This window comes from Apteryx rowi, unplaced genomic scaffold (genome assembly GCF_003343035.1).
Source record: "Apteryx rowi isolate R43461 unplaced genomic scaffold, aptRow1 scaffold_2, whole genome shotgun sequence".
NCBI lineage: Eukaryota > Metazoa > Chordata > Aves > Apterygiformes > Apterygidae > Apteryx > Apteryx rowi.
In genome coordinates, this window is record NW_020448307.1 from 1,919,224 (window position 1) to 1,939,015 (window position 19,792).

General features: G+C 37.6%; 1 protein-coding gene across 3 annotated transcripts; it reads right to left on the reverse strand.

The window, feature by feature from the left end:
• Window positions 1-883: 883 nt before the first annotated feature.
• On the reverse strand, window positions 884-19,786 carry HSPA4 (heat shock protein family A (Hsp70) member 4). 3 transcript variants are annotated; one of them, XM_026063182.1, is made up of 20 exons: window positions 15,587-15,635; window positions 14,710-14,887; window positions 14,207-14,467; window positions 13,784-13,924; window positions 12,929-13,051; window positions 12,350-12,449; window positions 11,780-11,913; window positions 9,607-9,851; window positions 9,126-9,202; window positions 8,678-8,829; window positions 7,512-7,618; window positions 7,034-7,167; window positions 6,385-6,566; window positions 5,890-5,979; window positions 5,234-5,386; window positions 4,574-4,699; window positions 3,472-3,579; window positions 3,035-3,154; window positions 2,459-2,620; window positions 884-2,200 (listed from the first exon to the last, which is right to left on the reverse strand). In XM_026063182.1, the coding sequence occupies exons 3-20, from the start codon at window positions 14,237-14,239 to the stop codon at window positions 1,994-1,996; spliced, it is 2,394 nt and encodes a 797-aa protein (XP_025918967.1). In that variant the 5' UTR covers window positions 14,240-14,467; window positions 14,710-14,887; window positions 15,587-15,635; the 3' UTR covers window positions 884-1,993. The 3 variants fall into 3 exon arrangements, with proteins under 3 accessions (XP_025918967.1, XP_025918965.1, XP_025918966.1); XM_026063180.1 differs by lacking the exons at window positions 14,207-14,467; window positions 14,710-14,887 and adding an exon at window positions 19,650-19,786 and having other exon boundaries at window positions 15,587-15,644; XM_026063181.1 differs by lacking the exons at window positions 14,207-14,467; window positions 14,710-14,887 and adding an exon at window positions 18,919-18,950 and having other exon boundaries at window positions 15,587-15,644.
• Between the last annotated feature and the right edge of the window lie 6 nt (window positions 19,787-19,792).

Here is a 19,792-nt window from a genome sequence, read left to right on the forward strand (position 1 = left end):
GGCGGGTTAAGGCTTTGGGCGCCCGCTCCTTCCCTCCAGTTAACCTTCAGCCGCCGCCGGGCTCTCTTTTACGAGCGCTGCTTCCTTTTTTTGGCATAGCATCAGCGCTCCTCAAGCACCTCTCACCAGGCGGGAAGCACAGGCCACTTCTCCGCCTGGCTTTCACAGCTGTGCGGGGGTTTTTTGCTTGGTTGGTTGTTTTTTTTTTTAAGATACAGTTTTCTGCCTCAAGAGCTGCTCAAAACAGAAGAAATGCTACCTGTGGAAGGCATTAAAGACCCCGACATCAAAAATAGTCATAGCCAGTCTTCAACTCTGAGTAAGTTACCTCATAGGACTAAATCTTAGTATTGTTTAAAAGCCACGTCAAACTGGGAAAAGGAAGGAGGCAGCATGGTCCTTACGGAAGGGGAAGATCTGAAACGCTTAACTGGCAACTCTAACCGAAACAGTCTCACTGCAGCAAAACTACTTCCGTGCTCAAAGAGGATGCGCTTGCTTAGGTCAGGATGAAGAATGCCCCGAATGTAAGTGTCCAAAAGTATAAAAGTTGAATGCTGCAAAGCTGTCTGAAGGTTTGCAAACTAGGAGCACAAACTGCGACTATGTGACCATCCCCCCTTTAAAAAGCCCTTATGAGACAGGTAAGCAAACAAGTCTAGGAGCCCTTTCTCCCCAGGATCTATGAGCTCTAAAAAATAGATTTGAATAAACTTCTGCAGAGCACAGCTTCACTCTTGGCAGCAAGAAAAGTCTTCCTGCTGGGGGAAAACAAGCAGTTAGTTCTAGCAGAGCTGTACATCTTTGTACCTTCAATAGTGGAACCAAGCTTTTACACCTACACAAGTTTCTCTTCATTATAATCAACAGTTTAAAAAGGTAATCCAGTAGAATCCAGTGCATTTATTTCTTTCAATATCTGAATGGGTGTTTCAACTTTGGATTTGAACACATACAAATTAATGTTTGCAAGTTTAATGACAATCAATACTAGAAGCAAATCACTGTATAAAGCTCATAGAAAAATGCCAAATGTGTCAGGGTTTTTTTTGTTGGAGAAGTATTAAGCATTCCAAATGAAGGCCTCATGGAAGCAAGCATAACCCCCCTTAAAAAAAAGTTAGGAACTAGTCAGAATCATCCATCAGTGTAGGCAGCTGGGATACAAGTCTTCATTCTTTCTACAAACAGCTAATTTAACTAGAGACAAGAAGTTTACATGGTCTGATTAGCTGGGGAGCTTGCCAGGAATACACACTTTCTTATCTAAGAGCACATTCATAGTCTGATTTGTAAAAGTACACAGTTGCTATTCTACACATCAGATAATAGAATTTGATTTTGGGCTCACCATCCATGACATGAGGACACCAGCTAATGAATAAATGTATTGGTAATACTACCTATTACTTTGCATACCTCGTGTAGCAATTAATTGCTCAAGTGCAGATAGAATAGTCAACTCAGGCCAGGTCAAAATAAATCTAAAGTAGTGTGTTAGCAACAAAGCAAGGGCTAGATTAAAATAAGCAAATCAAGGACTGTGCTCCAGGCTCTAGAAAGAGCAACCCCTCTCATTATCTCCTCACTTCCTTAATATTAACGGACACTAGGAACACTGTTGCTATAATCCACAAGAGAAAGTGAATGAAACACTGTGGCAAGTTAGACTTTGTAAAATTTTTGCTGTCTCACTTCTTTAGAACAAGACTGACTCAGCATGAAGATGATTAAAAACAGAGGATCAGCTTATGGCTGTTTCTGTAAGTCTAGTAAGAATACCAGAAACTTCTAAATACAATCATTACGGCAAGAGATACAGCTTATTTGACCAAGTAGTTAGCTACTGAAGTGTTCTGACATTGACCAAGCCTCTCCAGAAACTACCGAGAGCCCTGTGGTATTCACTGGCTTCAGACTGTATTCAGAACATACAAAGTTGACAACTTAAAGCTTTATTGTAGTTTGCAGTAATATAAACAAGTTCTGAAATTTAGTCAATGTCCATTTCAGGAAGCTTCTTTTCCGTAGCTGCTGGGGCAGCTGCAGCAGTGCTCTCTTCAGCAGTCTGGGACCCACTGTCAGCCTCTCCCTGGCCTTCTACTGGTCCATTCAGTTCAGTTGGTTTCTGCTCCTCCTTTGGGAGTTCAACCTTGGGTTTTGGTTTCGTGACTATAGGATTACAAATACTGGTCAATTCCTAGAAAACACAGAAACAAAAGTATTAGAAGTGTTTCATCTATCAACAGTTGTACTTTAACCTGTTGATCATATTAACTTTTGACTATACCAGCTGGATGTTCCAAGCTGAGGGTTGATGTTCTGCCAATACATGTTTAACAGATAAATACCCAAGCACTGCCCTTCTACTATCAATTTGTCACCTCACACCACAAGCAACTAGACTGGGAGATGGACAGACTCTCAGAAATGCAGTGAAATATGTAGAAAGACTTACTTTAATCTTAGCTTGTATATCCTTAGCTTTTATAACTGGGTCCAAAGTAAGACTTCTCTTGTTTTGAAGATTGAGTTTGTTATTCATCCACTCCATAGCTTCATTTGCACTCTTCTCCACTTTTGCTACATCTGCTTCATCTAGGTGGTCATACTGTTCATCCTGAAACAGCCAAATTAGCAGGAGCTGTGTAAATATTTATTTTGAATATCTAAACTGCTTATTTCTTCATTGAAACTTTTAGCTTCAAAATACTAAGAACAGCAGTTCCATTTACCCAGAAGGCTATTTTAGTTAACAGAGCAGTTAAGCAGGTCTCCCACAGCTCTGTAATCAGAGAACTGAAGTTCTACTGCTGCAGCTATTTTCCCTCCATGAGGGAATCAAGATCTGATTAAAAGCAGACTGTCAGATTTTCAAACCAACATCCATTTCTGAAAAGATGGTAAATACTGAGAATTGAGACACTAACCAGGAGGTTGCCACCAGCCTTCCGTTGAAAGGAGCTTACTTAAAAAATCCAAAATAGGTTTGCAACAATTCCTTGCATTTGCCAGAAATTAAGTGCGGAAATACCTTTGCTTTAAATGCATGAACAGTTTTCATGTACTGTTGAATTTGCTTCCCCAAGTCCTCAAATGCTTTTGGTCTTTCTTCTGATTCTTGAAATCTTGCCTGAATAGGTTGACCCAGAGTCTGAAACAAAATATAACAGATATCAAAAAACAGCCAGCATCACAATATGCTGCTGCAAGTTCTGACAGTATAGATGAGCATTTCCAAGCTTTTTGGAAGTTGTACCTTTCCCTCCCTTTATAGGAAAAGGTCTCAGTCTCCCTCAACCTGCTTTGTATTGCTACAAGCTTACTGGAAATTTGCTCCTTACATACTTAATAAGCAGGTTAATTAGTTTATCAGTCCTGATCTGAAACAGTAACACCTAAGCTAGCTCCCCACTTGAATGAAGCAGTCTAGATTCAGTAAATTCCTACAGGAACATAAGAAACACTTACCTTCAATTCTGTTAATTTATCAATGTAAATTTGTTTGGGTTGGTCTTCACCATCTTCATAAAGCCAATTTTCTGTATCTTCCAGCTTCAGTGTAAAACTACTTCTATCCTGAAGCAATCCATACAAGATAAATACTTGTGAGAATTTATTAGATGGTATTAAATGATGCTTGACTCTTATGAAGGGTTACATTTTTAGTGTGAAGAACTTTCTGCTTTTAATGACAAAAAAAGCAGTTTAAGATACAACAAGGTCTTCTTTCAGTCTAGCTTACTGAGAAACACGGCCTAAGGAAGAGCCATCTATGACACTGAGTCTTCAAAATAGGCTTTTGTCAGACAGTACAAGTTTATCTTACTGCTTTGCCTGTTTGTCCTCAGCCTTGCTCATATAGTAATGAGGCAAAGTGCAACCTATCTTTAGCAAAGGTGCCAGGAATCTCACTTCACCTGTCCTAATTTAGCTCTGACATAGGTATCTAGGCACCATGGATACCTTGCTGGCAAAGTTCCTATAATAGTGGAGACTCCCTAGTCAGAGTTGAGAGTGTGATTCATCTAATTAACTGTAGTCATCTGCTTTAGGATGATATTAATTACACACCAAGTTCATCCAGTACTCAAGGGAAAGCTAATTACTAATAGTAAGGGACCTTCCTTGTTCAGATGCAGGTGCCCACATTTAGTCAGATTAATCCCACCTAGTATTTTCCTAAGTTGGGCTGTTCTTTGAATTTTATCATAAACCATTCTAAGTACTGACAAAGTGGCAAAGTGAAATAGGTTGCCTCAAAATGATTGCTCAAGTGCTCAGTCTGTTTCAGTATGAAAACATGCTCTGATAACTTCAGTTGCTGCAACTGTTTTGGGAAAGAACACTCAATATATCCTGGATACCATCCAATTTTTACTTACTCCACATTTGGAAGGTTATCTTCATAGCCAGGTAGGCTAAAAAGATATTTCTTCAAATTTAGATTTTAAAGTCTGAAAATAATTATAACTAAGCATTTAACAAACATATCTGACAGGTCAAAGAACCACTAAAATATGACTATTTGTTGCAACAAAAAGTATTAGAAGACAGTCAAGCTAATACTTACATCTTCACTTACGAATTTCTCATAAATACCGCAGAGTTTGTCTCTCATATCATACACATACTCCTCCACTGCATTCTTGGCATCATTCCTCTCCTTCTCTAGCTTATCCTGCATTATCATTTTACCCTGTGAACAAGTTCTCAAATTAGTCAGCTAAAAAGCTAATTGTTTAATATTTGTTACCAGGATACCTGGTACCTGATACCTTAGCTAAGGCTTAAATTAAGATTTTGAAATAGAGTGGTTTAGAGAACTGTTCTAAACAGAGAACATGAGTACAAGTTAGTTTCAGTCTACTATTGGTGAAATACAGTAAAGACCTATCTGCCCCAGCTGAGGAATCATCCACCACAGTGGTAGTAGCCACCAAGCAGCACATAACTGCAACTAATTTTGGAAGTAATCACCCTGTTAACTAGCTTTCCTGTGTTCTGCAGTTGCAAAGCACACCTTCAACAAGAAGTTACAGCATTCACTTAACAGTATAATACATTTGAGCTCCATGGGAAGCTGTCTACACCTTGGAGGAAAAAATTGCTTGTTTTTCCTTTTCATCCTTCCTCGCCCTCCCTTGACAATTAACCATGCTTAACAAACAGCAAAATTTCTGGAGCTCTGCTAGTGAAGTTTTTGGTTTAGGCAAACAAAGCATAAGTTTACCTCATTCTCAATGAATAAGTTCAGCATATCTTTCCCTATCTGCCACACCAATTGATTCTCAATGGGAAGGTCCACTGTAGTAGTCTTTACTTTAGCCTTCTTGGCTTGAGGTGGTTGATCCACTTTCTTGTCTTTTGAATCAGCCTGAGAAGTCTGCATTAAGGAAATATATTTGAAGTAAAAACAGCATCACCAGTCAGTTCAAGCTGAGTATTCAAGACTGATAAGAAAAGTATTAGTGAATTAGTGCATTGGTTCTTATGTCAACAGCATTACTATATACCACCATTCTGACACCTAGATGCCAAAAAGGTCAGGAAGATATCCGTCTTCTGGCCTTTTCTGGGCACATTTGCTACATTCATGGGGGTGCTGGTGTTTACAGYAGAAGACTTTTCCTCATATTTAAGTTATTGAAAACAAAATCATTATTTCTTCCATGAACAGGAGAGTTCACCAGTTTCATCAGTATTAAGTCACTTGACAGATCTGCATCAATTTATGCTATTTATGTATTTAAGCTCTACACAACACAGACAAGTTTTATTTGAATAAAAGTTTAGCTTCCAAAGCTATGACCAAGGCAATGGATGGGCTCACACACTGTACATTTTCTTGTATCCTCCAGAGAAGTCTTTCAGATACAGTTATGTTACCTCCATTTCTTCAGACTCTGCCTTATTTTCAGGTTGGGCCTGCTGCTGTTCTTCAGTCTTTTGTTGCTCTTCCTGGTCTACCTGCATTTTCTGAAATTCACAAAAAAGATTCAATTCATCACTTTCTTTAAACAATGTATAGGCAGATCACTGCTTTAATTCCTAGGCTGATCACTGTACTTGCATTTTCTTCTTTGTATCTGAAGAGCAGTAACAGAATGAAAACTGTAGTCTTAAGTGATAAATTGTAAGCTTTAGTCTTTGCTCAAAGTAGTAACAGATCACTCCTAGCATGATTAGAAATTTCATCTATATTTCAGTCCCAGTTTCAAAAGATACTTGAGTAACATATATCAATTTGTACTTAATTGCATCTTATTTTTAATTCCTTGACATGCCTACTTAGTCCTTCTATAAGTTTCAGAACCTGTCAAGAACATGGCCAATTGTGCTTAATAAGTAAAGCAATTTTCCAAGTAGCAAATAGTCTGTTACCTCTTCCTCTTTTGCATGCTGGTCTGTTTCCATAGGCTCTTCATTCTCATCAGATTTATGAACCTCCACTAAAGATGCACTTGAAACACTGAAGATACCATGGATATTGACTCTAACTTTGACTTTCACTTTTGAACTGGATCCATCTGTTTGAGGCGTTACCTTCTGAACCAAGAAGTGAGCTAAGAAGAAAAAAAAGTACTGTTTTGATTAATATAATCAGTAAATGTAAAGTAAATCCTGAATATTGCTTGTAACATCATTATAGTGCATGCAGAGGATATTAAATCCTATTCAAAGCCAAACAATTTGATTTTTCAGTAAATAATGCTAGGATGCATGGTTGTCAGAATTATCCCATATCTAAGATATGTTGTAAAAGCTAGTGTTAACGGTATAATAGTAATTGGTAAAGGACTGCACAATTCTGAGTATGTCCCTTCTAGGCTTGCTTAAGCACCGTGATTCTCTTTATTTGGACTATTTGTCCATAAACTTCATGTTACTCCACTCATTTTACTGTGGATCCATGACTTAGGAAACCTGTCCTACAGCATTTGTGGCACTTTCTAGACTATATAACTAGAAAGAAGTCCCAAAAGACACACAAGATTATTAATGTTTAAAAATACAGAATGGCCTTAACTACCTATAGCAGGGTCTGGGTAAGGCAATTCCTTGGGAGAACTGTAGTACGCCTCAAGAGTAAAAGGTTCCTTTCTGTAGAATGTGAGGACCTTAGAAAATGGAGCAGCATGATTCTTGGGAAAGACCTCACAGTCACTGTAAGAGAGAACAGAACACTTTTATCATCTTACATACTAAACATCTGAAGACAAGATGAACACAGAACATTCCTGGATACTGTTGTATCATAAGGAAAAGCTTTAAGTAACAAAAAAAATCTCCTAATCTATGTTCATAAGAGCAATAGCAATATAGGAAGTAAGAAGTTCCAAACTGTTGCCCTTGTTTTGACTTTTTATTGTCACTAACTTAAGACAAACAAACTATCAGAATTTCAATTTTTAAATGGGTACTGTTCCAAAAACACTATCCAGTTGTCTGCAGTTAGTTTTAAGCCATATGTAATCATGCAAGAAGTCTGAATATCAGCAGCTTTTTACCTTAACCCCTCCTCTGCTGGTGAATTCCATCGTAAAGAAATAGGATATGGTATCAAGTCTGTGATAGAAAATTCTCGCACTTTGAAAGCCGGAGATAAAATAGCACACTGAAAGAGCAGAAGACATTCTTATTATAAAAATTGAAACTTTAGGTGAACAGTAATTCAACAAGCAGTTATTTCATCTAGAGGTTTACTCTAGATTAAAGGAGTCTAATAACTGATGGACTTGGGAACTGCACAGTAAACACCAGAAGCTTATATGAACCCTTCCTTTTCATGAAGCTGTGGTCTGTTCAGTCTGAAAATGGAAATGCACAAATTCTAATTTAGAACCATTTTGTTGTTCAATTTACTATGGTTAGGCTACTCAGTTGGGGTTTTTTTGGTGCCAACATAAGAAATCAGAAAACTCCAATTAAAGTTATTTTTAAGAGCAACATAGTACTAGGTTTGGGGGGGGGTTATACCATTAAAAAAAAACCCCTTTGAGTGGATTCTAGCAGCTTGCTTGTATCACTGATGGAACAGAGCTATAAGCACATATTAAACATTTGAAGAACAGAGGAAAATAAGGTGATGAGCAACATTAAGGTGCATTCAAAAGATGTTACAGCTAGGAACTATACAGAATATTTACTACAGCTTAAGCCTTTACATCCATCATTCAGTGATTTTGATTCCAGGTCAGGAGATAAGATTTCCATTAGCAAGAATTAGAATCAATCCAAGCCACACAAATTCTCTTATTTCATTTTTATCCATGTAATTAAGCAACTGCCATATTACAAGTTTATCAGTAGTACTTTAACACCCTGTTTTACTATTTAACCTAAGGCAAAGGAGCCTGGAGGTAAAGGTCTCATCACATGAATGTTACCAGACTACTAGCCCCCAGTTACAGTGGAAGCAGAGCACATGCTTCACAGTAACAAACTACTGATGCACTGATTTGGCTTAGACAAACAGCACAAAGGCATCACTTAAGAGCTAGCCATTCATGTTCTTCCACCCACTTTCCTGAAGTTTATTCAAATCAGTTCTATAATATACATGAAGTACTTTTCTTGTTACTTGATACTGTGGTCTTTAGCTCAAATGTTAATGGATTTCAATAAAAGTATTCACAGCTAAAGCACAGCAGCACCTTTTTTATTTCTTCCTTACCTGCAGTGCACAACCTCGTGCAACAGCCTCATCTGCATTCAAAGTTGTACTGACTTCTTTGCCAAAAAATTTACTGATCTTCTCTTTTACAGCAGGGATTCTTGTGGTACCACCAACTATTTCTACTGCATAAATATCCTCCTTCTTTAACTCTAGGAAGGAGTCAGACAGTTTTTATAGATTAAAATTTTCAGTTTTAAGTGAATATGCTAACAAAGTTATACCAGACCAAACATTAAGCTTGTTCTCTAATTTAAGATTCTGAACAGTAAGAAATTCATATCTTAGCTTGTATGAAAAAGCTTCAGAAAGCTTGTAACTGCTAAGCAAGAAAAAAGTTAACCGTACCAGTCAATCTGCTACAGTTTTGTCAACAACCAAAGAAAGTTTGCATTAAGGATGTGTTTTCTCTTTCTGTGTGCAGAATACAGAATGTATATACACTTACTGGCTTGTTCCAGTACACTGCGAAGGGGTGGTTCTACTCTTGCAAGGAGATCATCACACATCTCTAAAAATTTGCTTCTGTTGGAGGAAGCCATAAATAAAGCTATAGCCTACCATAAGTTAAAACTGCAAATACAACAGAACACCAAAACTGAAAGAGTGCGATTTTCGCTATGGACTACTGCAGTGTTTTCTCTCTCCAATCCTGGTTTTACATTTATTCAGTATGTTCTCTCAAACTTGGCTCCAGTAATCCAGGCATCCTGACAACATTCACTGCCCTTCCTCTTAAGTCAAAAGCACTAATCAGTTTCTAAACTTTATAATTTTGAGCAGTACCCCCTCCACAAACTCTTCCTACATTTCCCTCCTCCCTCCAGTCCTAAGCACCTTTATTTAATACTAAGTTTCTTTCCTGAGTGAAATGACTTGAATGATGTGGATTCCAAAGTTTACCTTGATGAAAGAAGTATGAACATTACCTGTTCATGGTTCCAGAGACATCTATGTCATTCATGAAGCATTCTATGTTCATTGGGAGATCAGATGCATTAGCACTCATCAATTTTTTCAGTTTTTCACACTCCTGGTACAGTCTCAACAATGCACGGATCTTTGACTTGATGTCTAGTTTATATTTCTTTCCAAATTCTTCACAAAAGTATTCAACCAACATCTCATCAAACTTGCTGCCTCCAAGTGTTGTGTCAAATGATGTAGCAAGAACCTTAAAAAAAGTCAGCTCTTCAGTAATAGCACAGTTCATCATTACTTCAGTGAAACCTATTAGTGGCTAATATCAAGCCACTTCTTTGAACATATATTCTAGCTTTAAATCAAAGTTTCACATAGAAGTATCACAACATTACTACACAGGAATAATTATATTGGAGCAGCCACAATAAAAACAAGAAATCCCATAGAGAAAAATTTTATTCTGCCCTTGCCATCCCCAGTAAGGAAGTGTCTTTTGATGACCCTTGTCTAGAACTCTAACCCATCCCCAAAGCTACATCCTATACCCATCTTTCACACATCACTGATACTGCTGGCAAGAATTAAGCTATTTTTATATTTCAAGGCAACCTAAGTAGCAATGACATGTTTACTAACATCTGATCTTTTATGTGAATGGCAACTACAGTAACAGTTATACAGATCCTAAAGGATATCTGCCTTTTTCAAAAGCCTATGGAATTTAAACCATGATTATCCTACACCTTTTGTAGCTGGTGTTAGAGATATATGTTCAAAATGCTGTTTGAACAGAAGAACCAACATTAACAAACAAATTCTAATAGCTACAAAAATAGTAAACCTCTCCTCACTTCATGAATGATTACTTTTTTCTTCTGTCGCCTTCAACTTAGAATACGTTGCAATTTTGTAACAAGGATTTGCTATCCCAAATGCTAAAAAGCAACTCTGGGCACCCAGTGTTCAGTACTTAGAGAAGTCTTCAAAAAAAATTTAGGAAGACTCAGCTAGGCTTAGCAACACAATCTGTTCAGTAACTTGTGTTATAAGCGGACCAGAGTTTCCAAACTCCGCTTAGCCACTGTTAGTTTGAATCATATCCCAGTTTAATATTTGATGCCTCATAAGGGGGGAACATGCTTACATCAAGCTAAAAATAAAAGAAGAGAATAAATGTGTTTAACTCTTGCAAAGAGGTGTTAATTTGTCATGAAGGAATTCCGTTAAGAAAATCCATAGCCCATCTACCTGAACTGACCCTTTCACCACATTATGAACTTGATTTTTGTTAGAAACCAAAGTCAGTGAAGCACATTATTCTCGATACCTTTTCGGACTAAGCTTGGTTTCTACACTGCCTGTAGTGTGTGGGATGGCAAGGCACTTATGTTCAGTACTCAACAGCAGCACTTATATTCTTCAACACTTCTATGGTTTCAATAAAGAGCTTTAAAAAAATTTTAGAGAAATAACCTAGACTAAATTTACTCATAAGAACAAATAGAAATACAACAAAACTAAGGTTTTCAGGACTTCTGCCTTCTCTTCATTTCCCTAACCTGTGTTTTATATTTGTTTCTTTTTCCTCTAACTTGATTAGCTAAATTACTGGAACTGCAAAAATTCCTTTTCTACCTCCTGGCCAAAAGCTAACTAAGCAATTCTAGTATTTGCTGGAAAAGAACAGTACTCTGACAACTTACTCTTAGAAATTTAATATAACTTGCTTAATTACTTTAACCTGTGAAAGGAAGTTAAAAATGCCTTAGGACTCTTACATGAGTATCATAGTGAGTGGTAAAATGTTTGATACTTATACCATCCTAAGAATTCCTGCTTTAATGCCTTTTTTTTTTTTTTGAGAGCAGCATCCAGTCAGAGATTATAGTTTCTTTAACTGAGAATTTTTAGTTTTTTGCCACAAGTATGCTGATTAAGACATTTGTTTCCTCCACATATCACTAAAGCTCTCTAGTTCTCTACCCTACTTTTAAATACAAAGCTGAAATAAAAAAAAAAAAATGTGTGTGTATATATATATATATATATATATATATATAAATTGAGCTGCCTGTGCACTCTCATGTACAGACAGGCAAGCTTGCCTGTTGTAGTCCATGTATGTACTGATGAATATTTTTAATGGCAATTAAAAGAGATTCATAACAGATTACTTACTTTCAGTTTTCCTTTGTTGAATGCACAAACAGAAACTTGATACGCAGAATGCCCCATATCCACAAAAACAACATTTCTTGGCTTCTCTTCTAAGGCAGGCAGGTCTTGCTTATAGATTCCATATGCAAGGGCAACTATACAGAAACACAAATGAGATATTTAGTGCATTCTTTTCTGGTAATTTCTTTTCTAAGCAATGACTGGTACAGCAGTAAAAACAGCACTAACATTTCATGTTATTTTTCAAGCTACAGGATTTGCTACCCTGTTAAAACAAAAGTCCCAACATTAGTGCGACATGGAAGACCATTAAACCATATTAGCCTCTCCTAGCCCAGAGAGCAGCTGCATGAAAACCAAGATATTCAAGAAACATCTTTATAAAAGCCTCTGTAAAGCAATGGAAAACAAACTGTGGCTTAAGAAACTTTATAAGCAACCAACCCCATTTCCAGTTTACAGCACTAGCAGTAATTCCAGAGGGCACAAGTCAGTGACAGATTAAAAGCCCTTTTATCTAATAAAACTACAAAATTAAGAGATTGACAGGGAGGGAAAGGAAGGAACTACCTGCGGTTGTTTCATTTATTAGCCTCAGGCAGTTGAGACCAGCAATCTGTGTAGCATCCATCACAGATCTCCTTTCTGCATCTGTATAGAAACAGGGAACCTGCAAGAAGATCAGAGAGCCAATACTAACTTTCAGAAAAGCCATCTATAGCAAACAGACAAGTACGTAGAGTCACTACAGAGCGCAATTTTTTTCTCCACAGGTACTCTCCAAGTTTGATGTTTATTTTCAGTTGCAAGAGAAAAAGCAAAGAAGGAGTTACATGAAGACAAGTTAGATTTTTTTGAACAATTCCTTTTCCTTCATTTTAGAAGTGGAAGCCACTTATTTTTAGTCACTCATTTTAGAGGTGCAGAACCACAAACAGCTATCAAATATGATTTGCTAATTAGCAGCAATTTAAGAGATTTTACCATTAGTGAAGTAAATGTAGTTTTCAGGAGTAAGAGTCAGTTTTAAATAGAAAGGATAAAGACCTGAATATTCAGGTTTAATAGGCAATTTAATGCTATTATCATCAAGCTTTTCAATTTATGATACTAACCCCATATAGCACTTATTTACTATCACATACTTACAGAAACAACACAGTCAACAACAGGTTTCTTAAGTGCATTCTCAGCAGTCTCTTTTAATTTGGTAAGGAGCATTCCTGTCACCTGTTCAATAGTAAAGTTTCTTTCTTCTTCCATATACATGACCTTAAATAAAAATTTTGAGTACATATATCACACCACAATAAAAACCATGCACAACAAGCGTAAGGAAATTATGCAAGATAAATGGTTTTCCTAAAAAGCAAGCTTACAAAGTAACACACCTCTACACTTTTGCTCTGATAGCTTAGCTTGTGCACAGCAGTTACAAGAAGGTAATCTGTATAAAAGCTGGAATATGCATTTGAGAATTCACTTATGCAAAGCTTCTCTGGACACAGATTTCTTCCAAATCCTGAATGCTAGACAACGCCTACCACACCTTCCTCCCTACTGCTTTGCAATAAGTCATTTGCTCAATTCCAAATCAGAAGTTCTGCCACTGTTGAGCAAAAAAGTTTTTTTTTTTAAAGCCATTTTAGCTGAAGTACTAAGTTCATCTCTTACACCTTTGCAATATCTGGACAGTAGCTAAATAAATACACTTGTCAAGTAGCTGTCTTCCAAATTCACCATGGAGTGAAGGAAAAAAGCATTGCCACAGCAAAATTTGTGCAAGACTGGCTTTTCAAGGAAGAATAGTTGTGTAACTGTGCAAAGTCAGTCTCTTGCCTAATGCAGATGGTCTTCCCAGGTGTTAGTAGCCTTATAATCCCCTATTTAAGATTCTTCTATTCACAAAAGAATGGAAACTAGAGCAGGCAGATTCAAAAGGGAGATAAAAAGGAATCTTTAACAGTTTCTCCTCTGGTTCTTTTTCAAATATGCCAGACTTACCTTGATGCCTGTCGAGCCTGTTGGCAGCTGGACAAGTTCATACGCAAGGTTTGCTTTTTCAGCTTGAACAAAGGGATCTGAGAATGCACGACCATGAAATCTTTTAAAACTTTGTACTGTATTCTTTGCATTTGAAATAACCTAGAGGAAAAGAAATCTTTAATACAAGATGGCAGGGGAGCATCTGAGTTTCAAACAGAAGACAATAGAAAGTTCTGTTCTCAGGCTTCTCTTGCCAGATTTTGTCATTTGTATCTTAACTGTATCAGAGCAGCTGTTAAAAGGCAGCTTCCTTCTGATCTCCTAGATAACCTACAAGAATTTGAGATTAAAATGCATACTTCAAAACGGAGCCAAGATTTTAATCAAAAAAACATACAAAACAGCTAACATACAATTCACATGGTATTATGCGTAGCATACCTTTTCAAAATTATAGCAGTATGTCCTTCCCATTTACCTCTTTCCTAGCATCCTATCCTTCTACTGCCTTGCAGCCAGTAATTCAGCTGGTATAAACTCTACTTCAGGTCCATCAGATGCACATGACCAGCCAGCATACAGATATTCTGAAGTAACTGCTCAAGGATCTTGTCATGAACACATTTTAAAGTAAACAGAGCCCCAAGAGGTTACTGTCAACTTGAATTAGGTGACAAAAGGTGGGTGGTCTTGCATTAATAGCTGAGATCAGTGCAAATGGAGAAATCAAAAGTCAGTCTCTAGTTTGTTTTCAAGTATTGCATATAAATTTAATTCTTTCATTTATATTAGAGCAAGAAACATACTGAAAAAAATCACAGTAACTGACAAAGCAGGCAGCCATTGTACCATGTACTGCTTACCTGTGATTCAGTTTCAGTCAAATGTCTATTTTCTAAATAACCTGGTTTTGATTTTCTCTAAGTTTATTTTGCAGGACATACCTCATCTCTACTGGATCTCTGTACCAATGAATTTCTTTAAACTAAGCAGACACTCAATTCCAGAAAAACATCTGCATTTAGTTCTAGTACAATTCTTCTGTTCTTGGATAACACAGTTGTGTCCAGTCATTTTTGTATTCTAGATAATGAATCTTCATACATCTCTAGGTATTTTAGGCTAAGAAAAAGCGAGTGTTTGAAAAGTCACTTCCTGTAGAGGGCTTCAAAAGAAATTGTTTTATAGGTGTTTCATAGCAACACAAGATATAAGACAGCAGGACACAAATGTCACAAGCAGGACAAATCAGCTAAGCCTCCTCTTGGTCCTTAAATCATATTCACCTACCTACACAACAGAAACTCCATGTATGAGCAATAAAGCTCGAGGAAGATATTTAGGTTGTAATTCAACCCCAAAGAGCTGAGGAAAAACTATATTTACACTCCTTTTCCCCTGAAATTAGGCATTTAATGGAACTCTATAAAATAACAAAATTGAGTGCTGTCATAACGCATATAAACTGGGACAAGCTAAGGTAGGATGAAAAACTACTGCTAAGATTTAGAATTTACATTTGCAATGTAAATAATGCTAGTATTCATCAGATTAAGAGGCAAAAAAAATTGTTTTTGTACGTTTCATTATGTACAACAGTAAGTTCCGAGACACTAATAACCCTTTTATCTCTATCCAAGATGACAAAGCAGCATTACAAGTTGAACAGCTGAATTAGGCTCAGCTGTTCCCTTACAGTTAATGAGACACTAAGAGGCAAGCCTGGAAGATGTCTGTATCGTAATCTTCACTGACAAATAGTTGCATTGTGCAAGTCTGATTTTTGACAATTGGTTACTTTTACCAAAACAATACTCTCACCTGGCTTTTAGCTGCAGCGCCAATTGAGCGATTCTTGGGTCCAAAGGCTATACATGATCTACAAGGAGAAGAAAAATTTCCAGTCCAGCAAGTGATTGTTAAAACTCCATTGAACACTAGCAGTCACATGACTTCTTTTTGTTAAAGAGAGTTGATTGATATCAATTGGACAAGAGATACTTTAACATCATTTGGTTCATTAAGAAAGTTGGTCATGCACTGGAAGGAATTTAGTTCTTGTGGATTCTGATCAAAAAAGGCACTAATTTAATTTTTAAGTTAAAACACTTTAAATCATAGTTCTCCTCTACAATGAGGAGCATTAAAAAAAAACCCATTTATTCACACTACTTTTAAAGTTTTACTTCTAAGAAATAATTGAGTAGACATAATTGAGTAGACATTTCATCTCAATAACCACCTGTATAGCTAAGCCAGTTAATCAGAGATATGTTGTTAGTTAATAATATGGGAAACACTCAATTTTTTAGAAGAAATATATGCAGGAAATCAAATGTTACTAAGTCAACCATTCCTGCGTATCTGTACCAAATGCTAATCAAGTTTTAGATTTAAAGCTAAACCTTCAGCAGCACAAAGAAAACCAACACAGAGAAAGACTGGTGTCTATGGGCTTCCTCTTCACTCATTGAAATAAAAATGTAGATTATGGGGGGGGGACAAACAAACAAAAAAAATATACTTTACCCCAAGCTACTTTGTGATAGCTCACAGTTTAAAAAAACAAAAAAGCACAACTCTGGAGAATTTCCTAGTCCTACTAAACCTCTTGATTTACATATTCCACCTTGCCCTCTAATCTAGATTCCTCATACCACTAAAGTAAACTTACTGACGTAAATACTTTGAGTCAAACGATTCTTTATTATTAATAAAGCATATTTTAACAACATAATTAAGTAGTTCTCCATGCAGCAGGTCAAGAAACTGCTCTATAGCATGGTTATGCCATAGGGCTACAAAATAATAATAATAATAATTTAGCCTGCTGTCTGCAAATGATCAAACAGAAATCGCCAAAAACAGAATGGAAGGCCAGAGTGGTATAATCACACTGTTTCTATATCTACTCCTGATTTATTCACCACTTAACAGATGAAAACAAGGTCCACCCTAAAGCATACATTGCAATAGAATAAACATTGAGGAATAACTCTTACTTAACACAATTGTTGAAGAGGTTAATGAAAAGAAAGTTCTATGCTATGCAGCCCCTAAGGTCAATACTAAGGAAACAGGAGCTGTAGATTATAAGCAAAAACATAATGAACACTTGTCAGGAAGTTATTCACCCTGGACTTCAGAAAGAAATTAAGACATCAATAGTAATGGAAAAGTTCTATTTTCTTCCTGGGCAAAGAAAACATTCAACTACTTCACTGCTGAATTCACAGGCCATCACTCTCAATTCACTAATTTTGAATTAGTATAGAACTCTTTAGCAGTGCCAGACCAACAACTCAAGGTAGAAATCTGTCTAGAGAAAAGGCTACAGCACAACCACCAAAAATGCAGGCTTCTGTATTATATTCTGGGAACAAAAACAAAAGAGTTAAGTGTATGCATTCTGCTTAACCATGCCTGCCACCCGCTCAGCTTTAGAACATGCATGCTCCGCTGAAGAGCTCCACTGTACTTTGTTACATAGTCTCCCAAATAAAGGAGCTCAAGAATTATCTATCAACCACTCAAAATTGTCTTTACTGCAAAAATCATTAACTCTATGAATCACTTATACAATTATAAATATGAATATTTACACCTTCTGCTTCCCCCTAGCAATAGCTTCAACAGATCTAAGGAAGCAGTTTCACATTATAGTGGAAGTGATCCAACCACCAGCAAGACAGGATGGTCCTACTCAGCGCCTCTCCTTGCCTCTTCTCTCATCCCTTTTGCCAAGTTAACGCTGGCTCTCATTTAATCCTTGGGGAGTCATACAGGGAACTGCAGCAGCAGAAAGTTAACCAGTGTGGAGGAAGGGGAAGAATTTTCTGCCAGTCTCATTCCCCAAATCAGTTCACCATAGGAACCACCATGGTTAACCTATTAAACTTCAAAATGAGGTATTACACAATTTAGTGGAAGTCGAATAATTAACAACATGCACAGTAACATATAAACGCAATGAAAGGTCATGAGAGGTCTAATGAAGTAGAAGTTAAGGAAATTCAAAATTCTGCTTAACACATGTCAACTAAGTTACCTGCAGGCACTACTTTACACTTGCTCCCCCCTCCAACCCTTTTCAGTTGCTTGGAAGACATCCCTCATCCTGAGAGCAATTTTGGTCTACATAGAAAAACAGCACTAGTTTTGTAAGATCAGTTACAAAAGTTTTACTTAATCCAGACAACTTCATCCTTATGTAGGTAAAGAAATTCTTAAATTATATCTGCTAATCCTGTCTGAAACTTGCATCTCATCATACAAAGCACAAAATAATGCTTAACCTTGACTATAAACCAATTCTTCAGAAAACATGTCATGAAACCTTGCATGACTCCCCCCAGGGCTGACTTTAAATAAATGCTACACTCACTTTTTAAACCGGGCCTTTGTTTCCACGATGGACGTTTAAGTCATTAAGATTTTTTTTTAATACATATTTGTATGATTCCAGAATTGTTTTCTACATTTATTCAATAGTGTATATAGAGATTTATTTATATAGGTGTATATGTGTGTATATATATAGGTATTTCAGAACAGTACTTAGAGATTAAGTTCTGTTAGAAATGCTCATTTTCAACACACTCTGATTTTTCTATTATTTGAATCACTTCAACCTTTCCCAATTAAATTTCCTGAAAAAAATCACGCCAGAGCACATTTGTATAACTAATCTCCTTTGACGAGCAAGACTTGTGCTCATACCTCAAATATATTAAATAGAATCTCAACTCCCTGAACAACAGATACCTAGAGCTGTAAGAAAATTACTTTGAAATGCTTTAAAAATTTCCTAGCACATCTATCTATATCTTCAATATTGCTGAAAGTACTCATTTGAGAAACTAGTCCCTCCTCTAGTATACAGTACTGAATTAACAAATTCCATTCTCCATTTATTCATTGCTTAGAGACAGCAAAAGGCAAACAGAGCTGAGGCATTATCTGGTGAGAAGCAAGGTCATTTCATGCTTCTGGTCTTTTTAAGCAGATATGAGGGAACTAAAAGAACTCCAGACGATGCTGTTACCTCACCAAAATATCTATTTATTTTAGTATGCGTTCAACCTGAAGCATATACTACAGTGTAATACAAGTTGTAAGAGCACTTTTAAGACATAGCTTTCCAAACAGCTCACCTCCAGGTTTCATGCATCGCAAGCTCCCTTTCCACTTCTATTCATCCCTGCAATTCATTCTCAGGGCAGTTTTACCTCAGTTCCCCCTCTCATTTTTTCTTAGAATAATTACTTATTCAAGATAAACAACACACATTGCTCTTTGGAAATGTGTTGGGAGACCTATTTATGTAAGCAGAGTTAAAATTGACCATAAACATTTTAAAAAATAGCACACTTCAAGACCAAGTTCACCAGCAAGTTGCACTAYTAGTCAGTCGCCTTTCCAGGAAAAGAGGCTTCCAGTGTTGCACTGTGTGTTCGCATTTCTTCCCCCCCCCCAATAACTTATGAATCTAGTGGCCAGTTGCAGTTGAGTTTTAAAAAAAAAAAAAGTCCAACGCTCTAAAGTTCAAGTTTTTTTGAAAATCAATGCTAAAAGATTAAATATATATATATATAGAAGGCCTCAGTGAAGGGGAGGCTGCTGAGCAGCCTTTCTAAGCGGTGCCCAAGGGCAGGCCCCCCCCCGAGCGAGGAGCAGGCGCGCGGTGACAGCGGCGGACACCGCGGCTCGCGGCAGCGCCCCATCAGCGAGCAGCTACGCCCCAGCCGGGGCGCCGACCCGCAGGAAACCCCCGGGCGCTCCCGACGACCGGGGGGGAGCAGCCCTCCGGCCCGCAGCCCCCCGCGCCGCCTCCCCGCGCCCCCCCGCCGCCTCAGCGCAGCGCAGGGCGCTCGGTCTCACTCACGGCGTGCTGCGGTCACTGTACTCGTTGGCGACGGTCTCGATGCCGCCGGCCCGCGCCACGGCGATGTAGCAGCTCTGGAAGCCCAGGTCGATGCCCACCACTGACATGCTGCGGCCGGCGAGGGGGCAGCGGAGGCGCCGGGG

Bases quoted from the DNA above. Each gene is read 5' to 3' on its own strand.
- HSPA4 (XM_026063180.1), bottom strand. From the start codon at position 19,756: ATGTCAGTGGTGGGCATCGACCTGGGCTTCCAGAGCTGCTACATCGCC. The intron at 13,052-13,783 runs GTAAGTCTGGCA...TTTTTATTTAAG, and splicing joins CAGGCTCGACAGGCATCAAG to GTCATGTATATGGAAGAAGA. The intron at 2,621-3,034 runs GTATTTCCGCAC...TGGCTGTTTCAG, and splicing joins TTCATGCATTTAAAGCAAAG to GATGAACAGTATGACCACCT.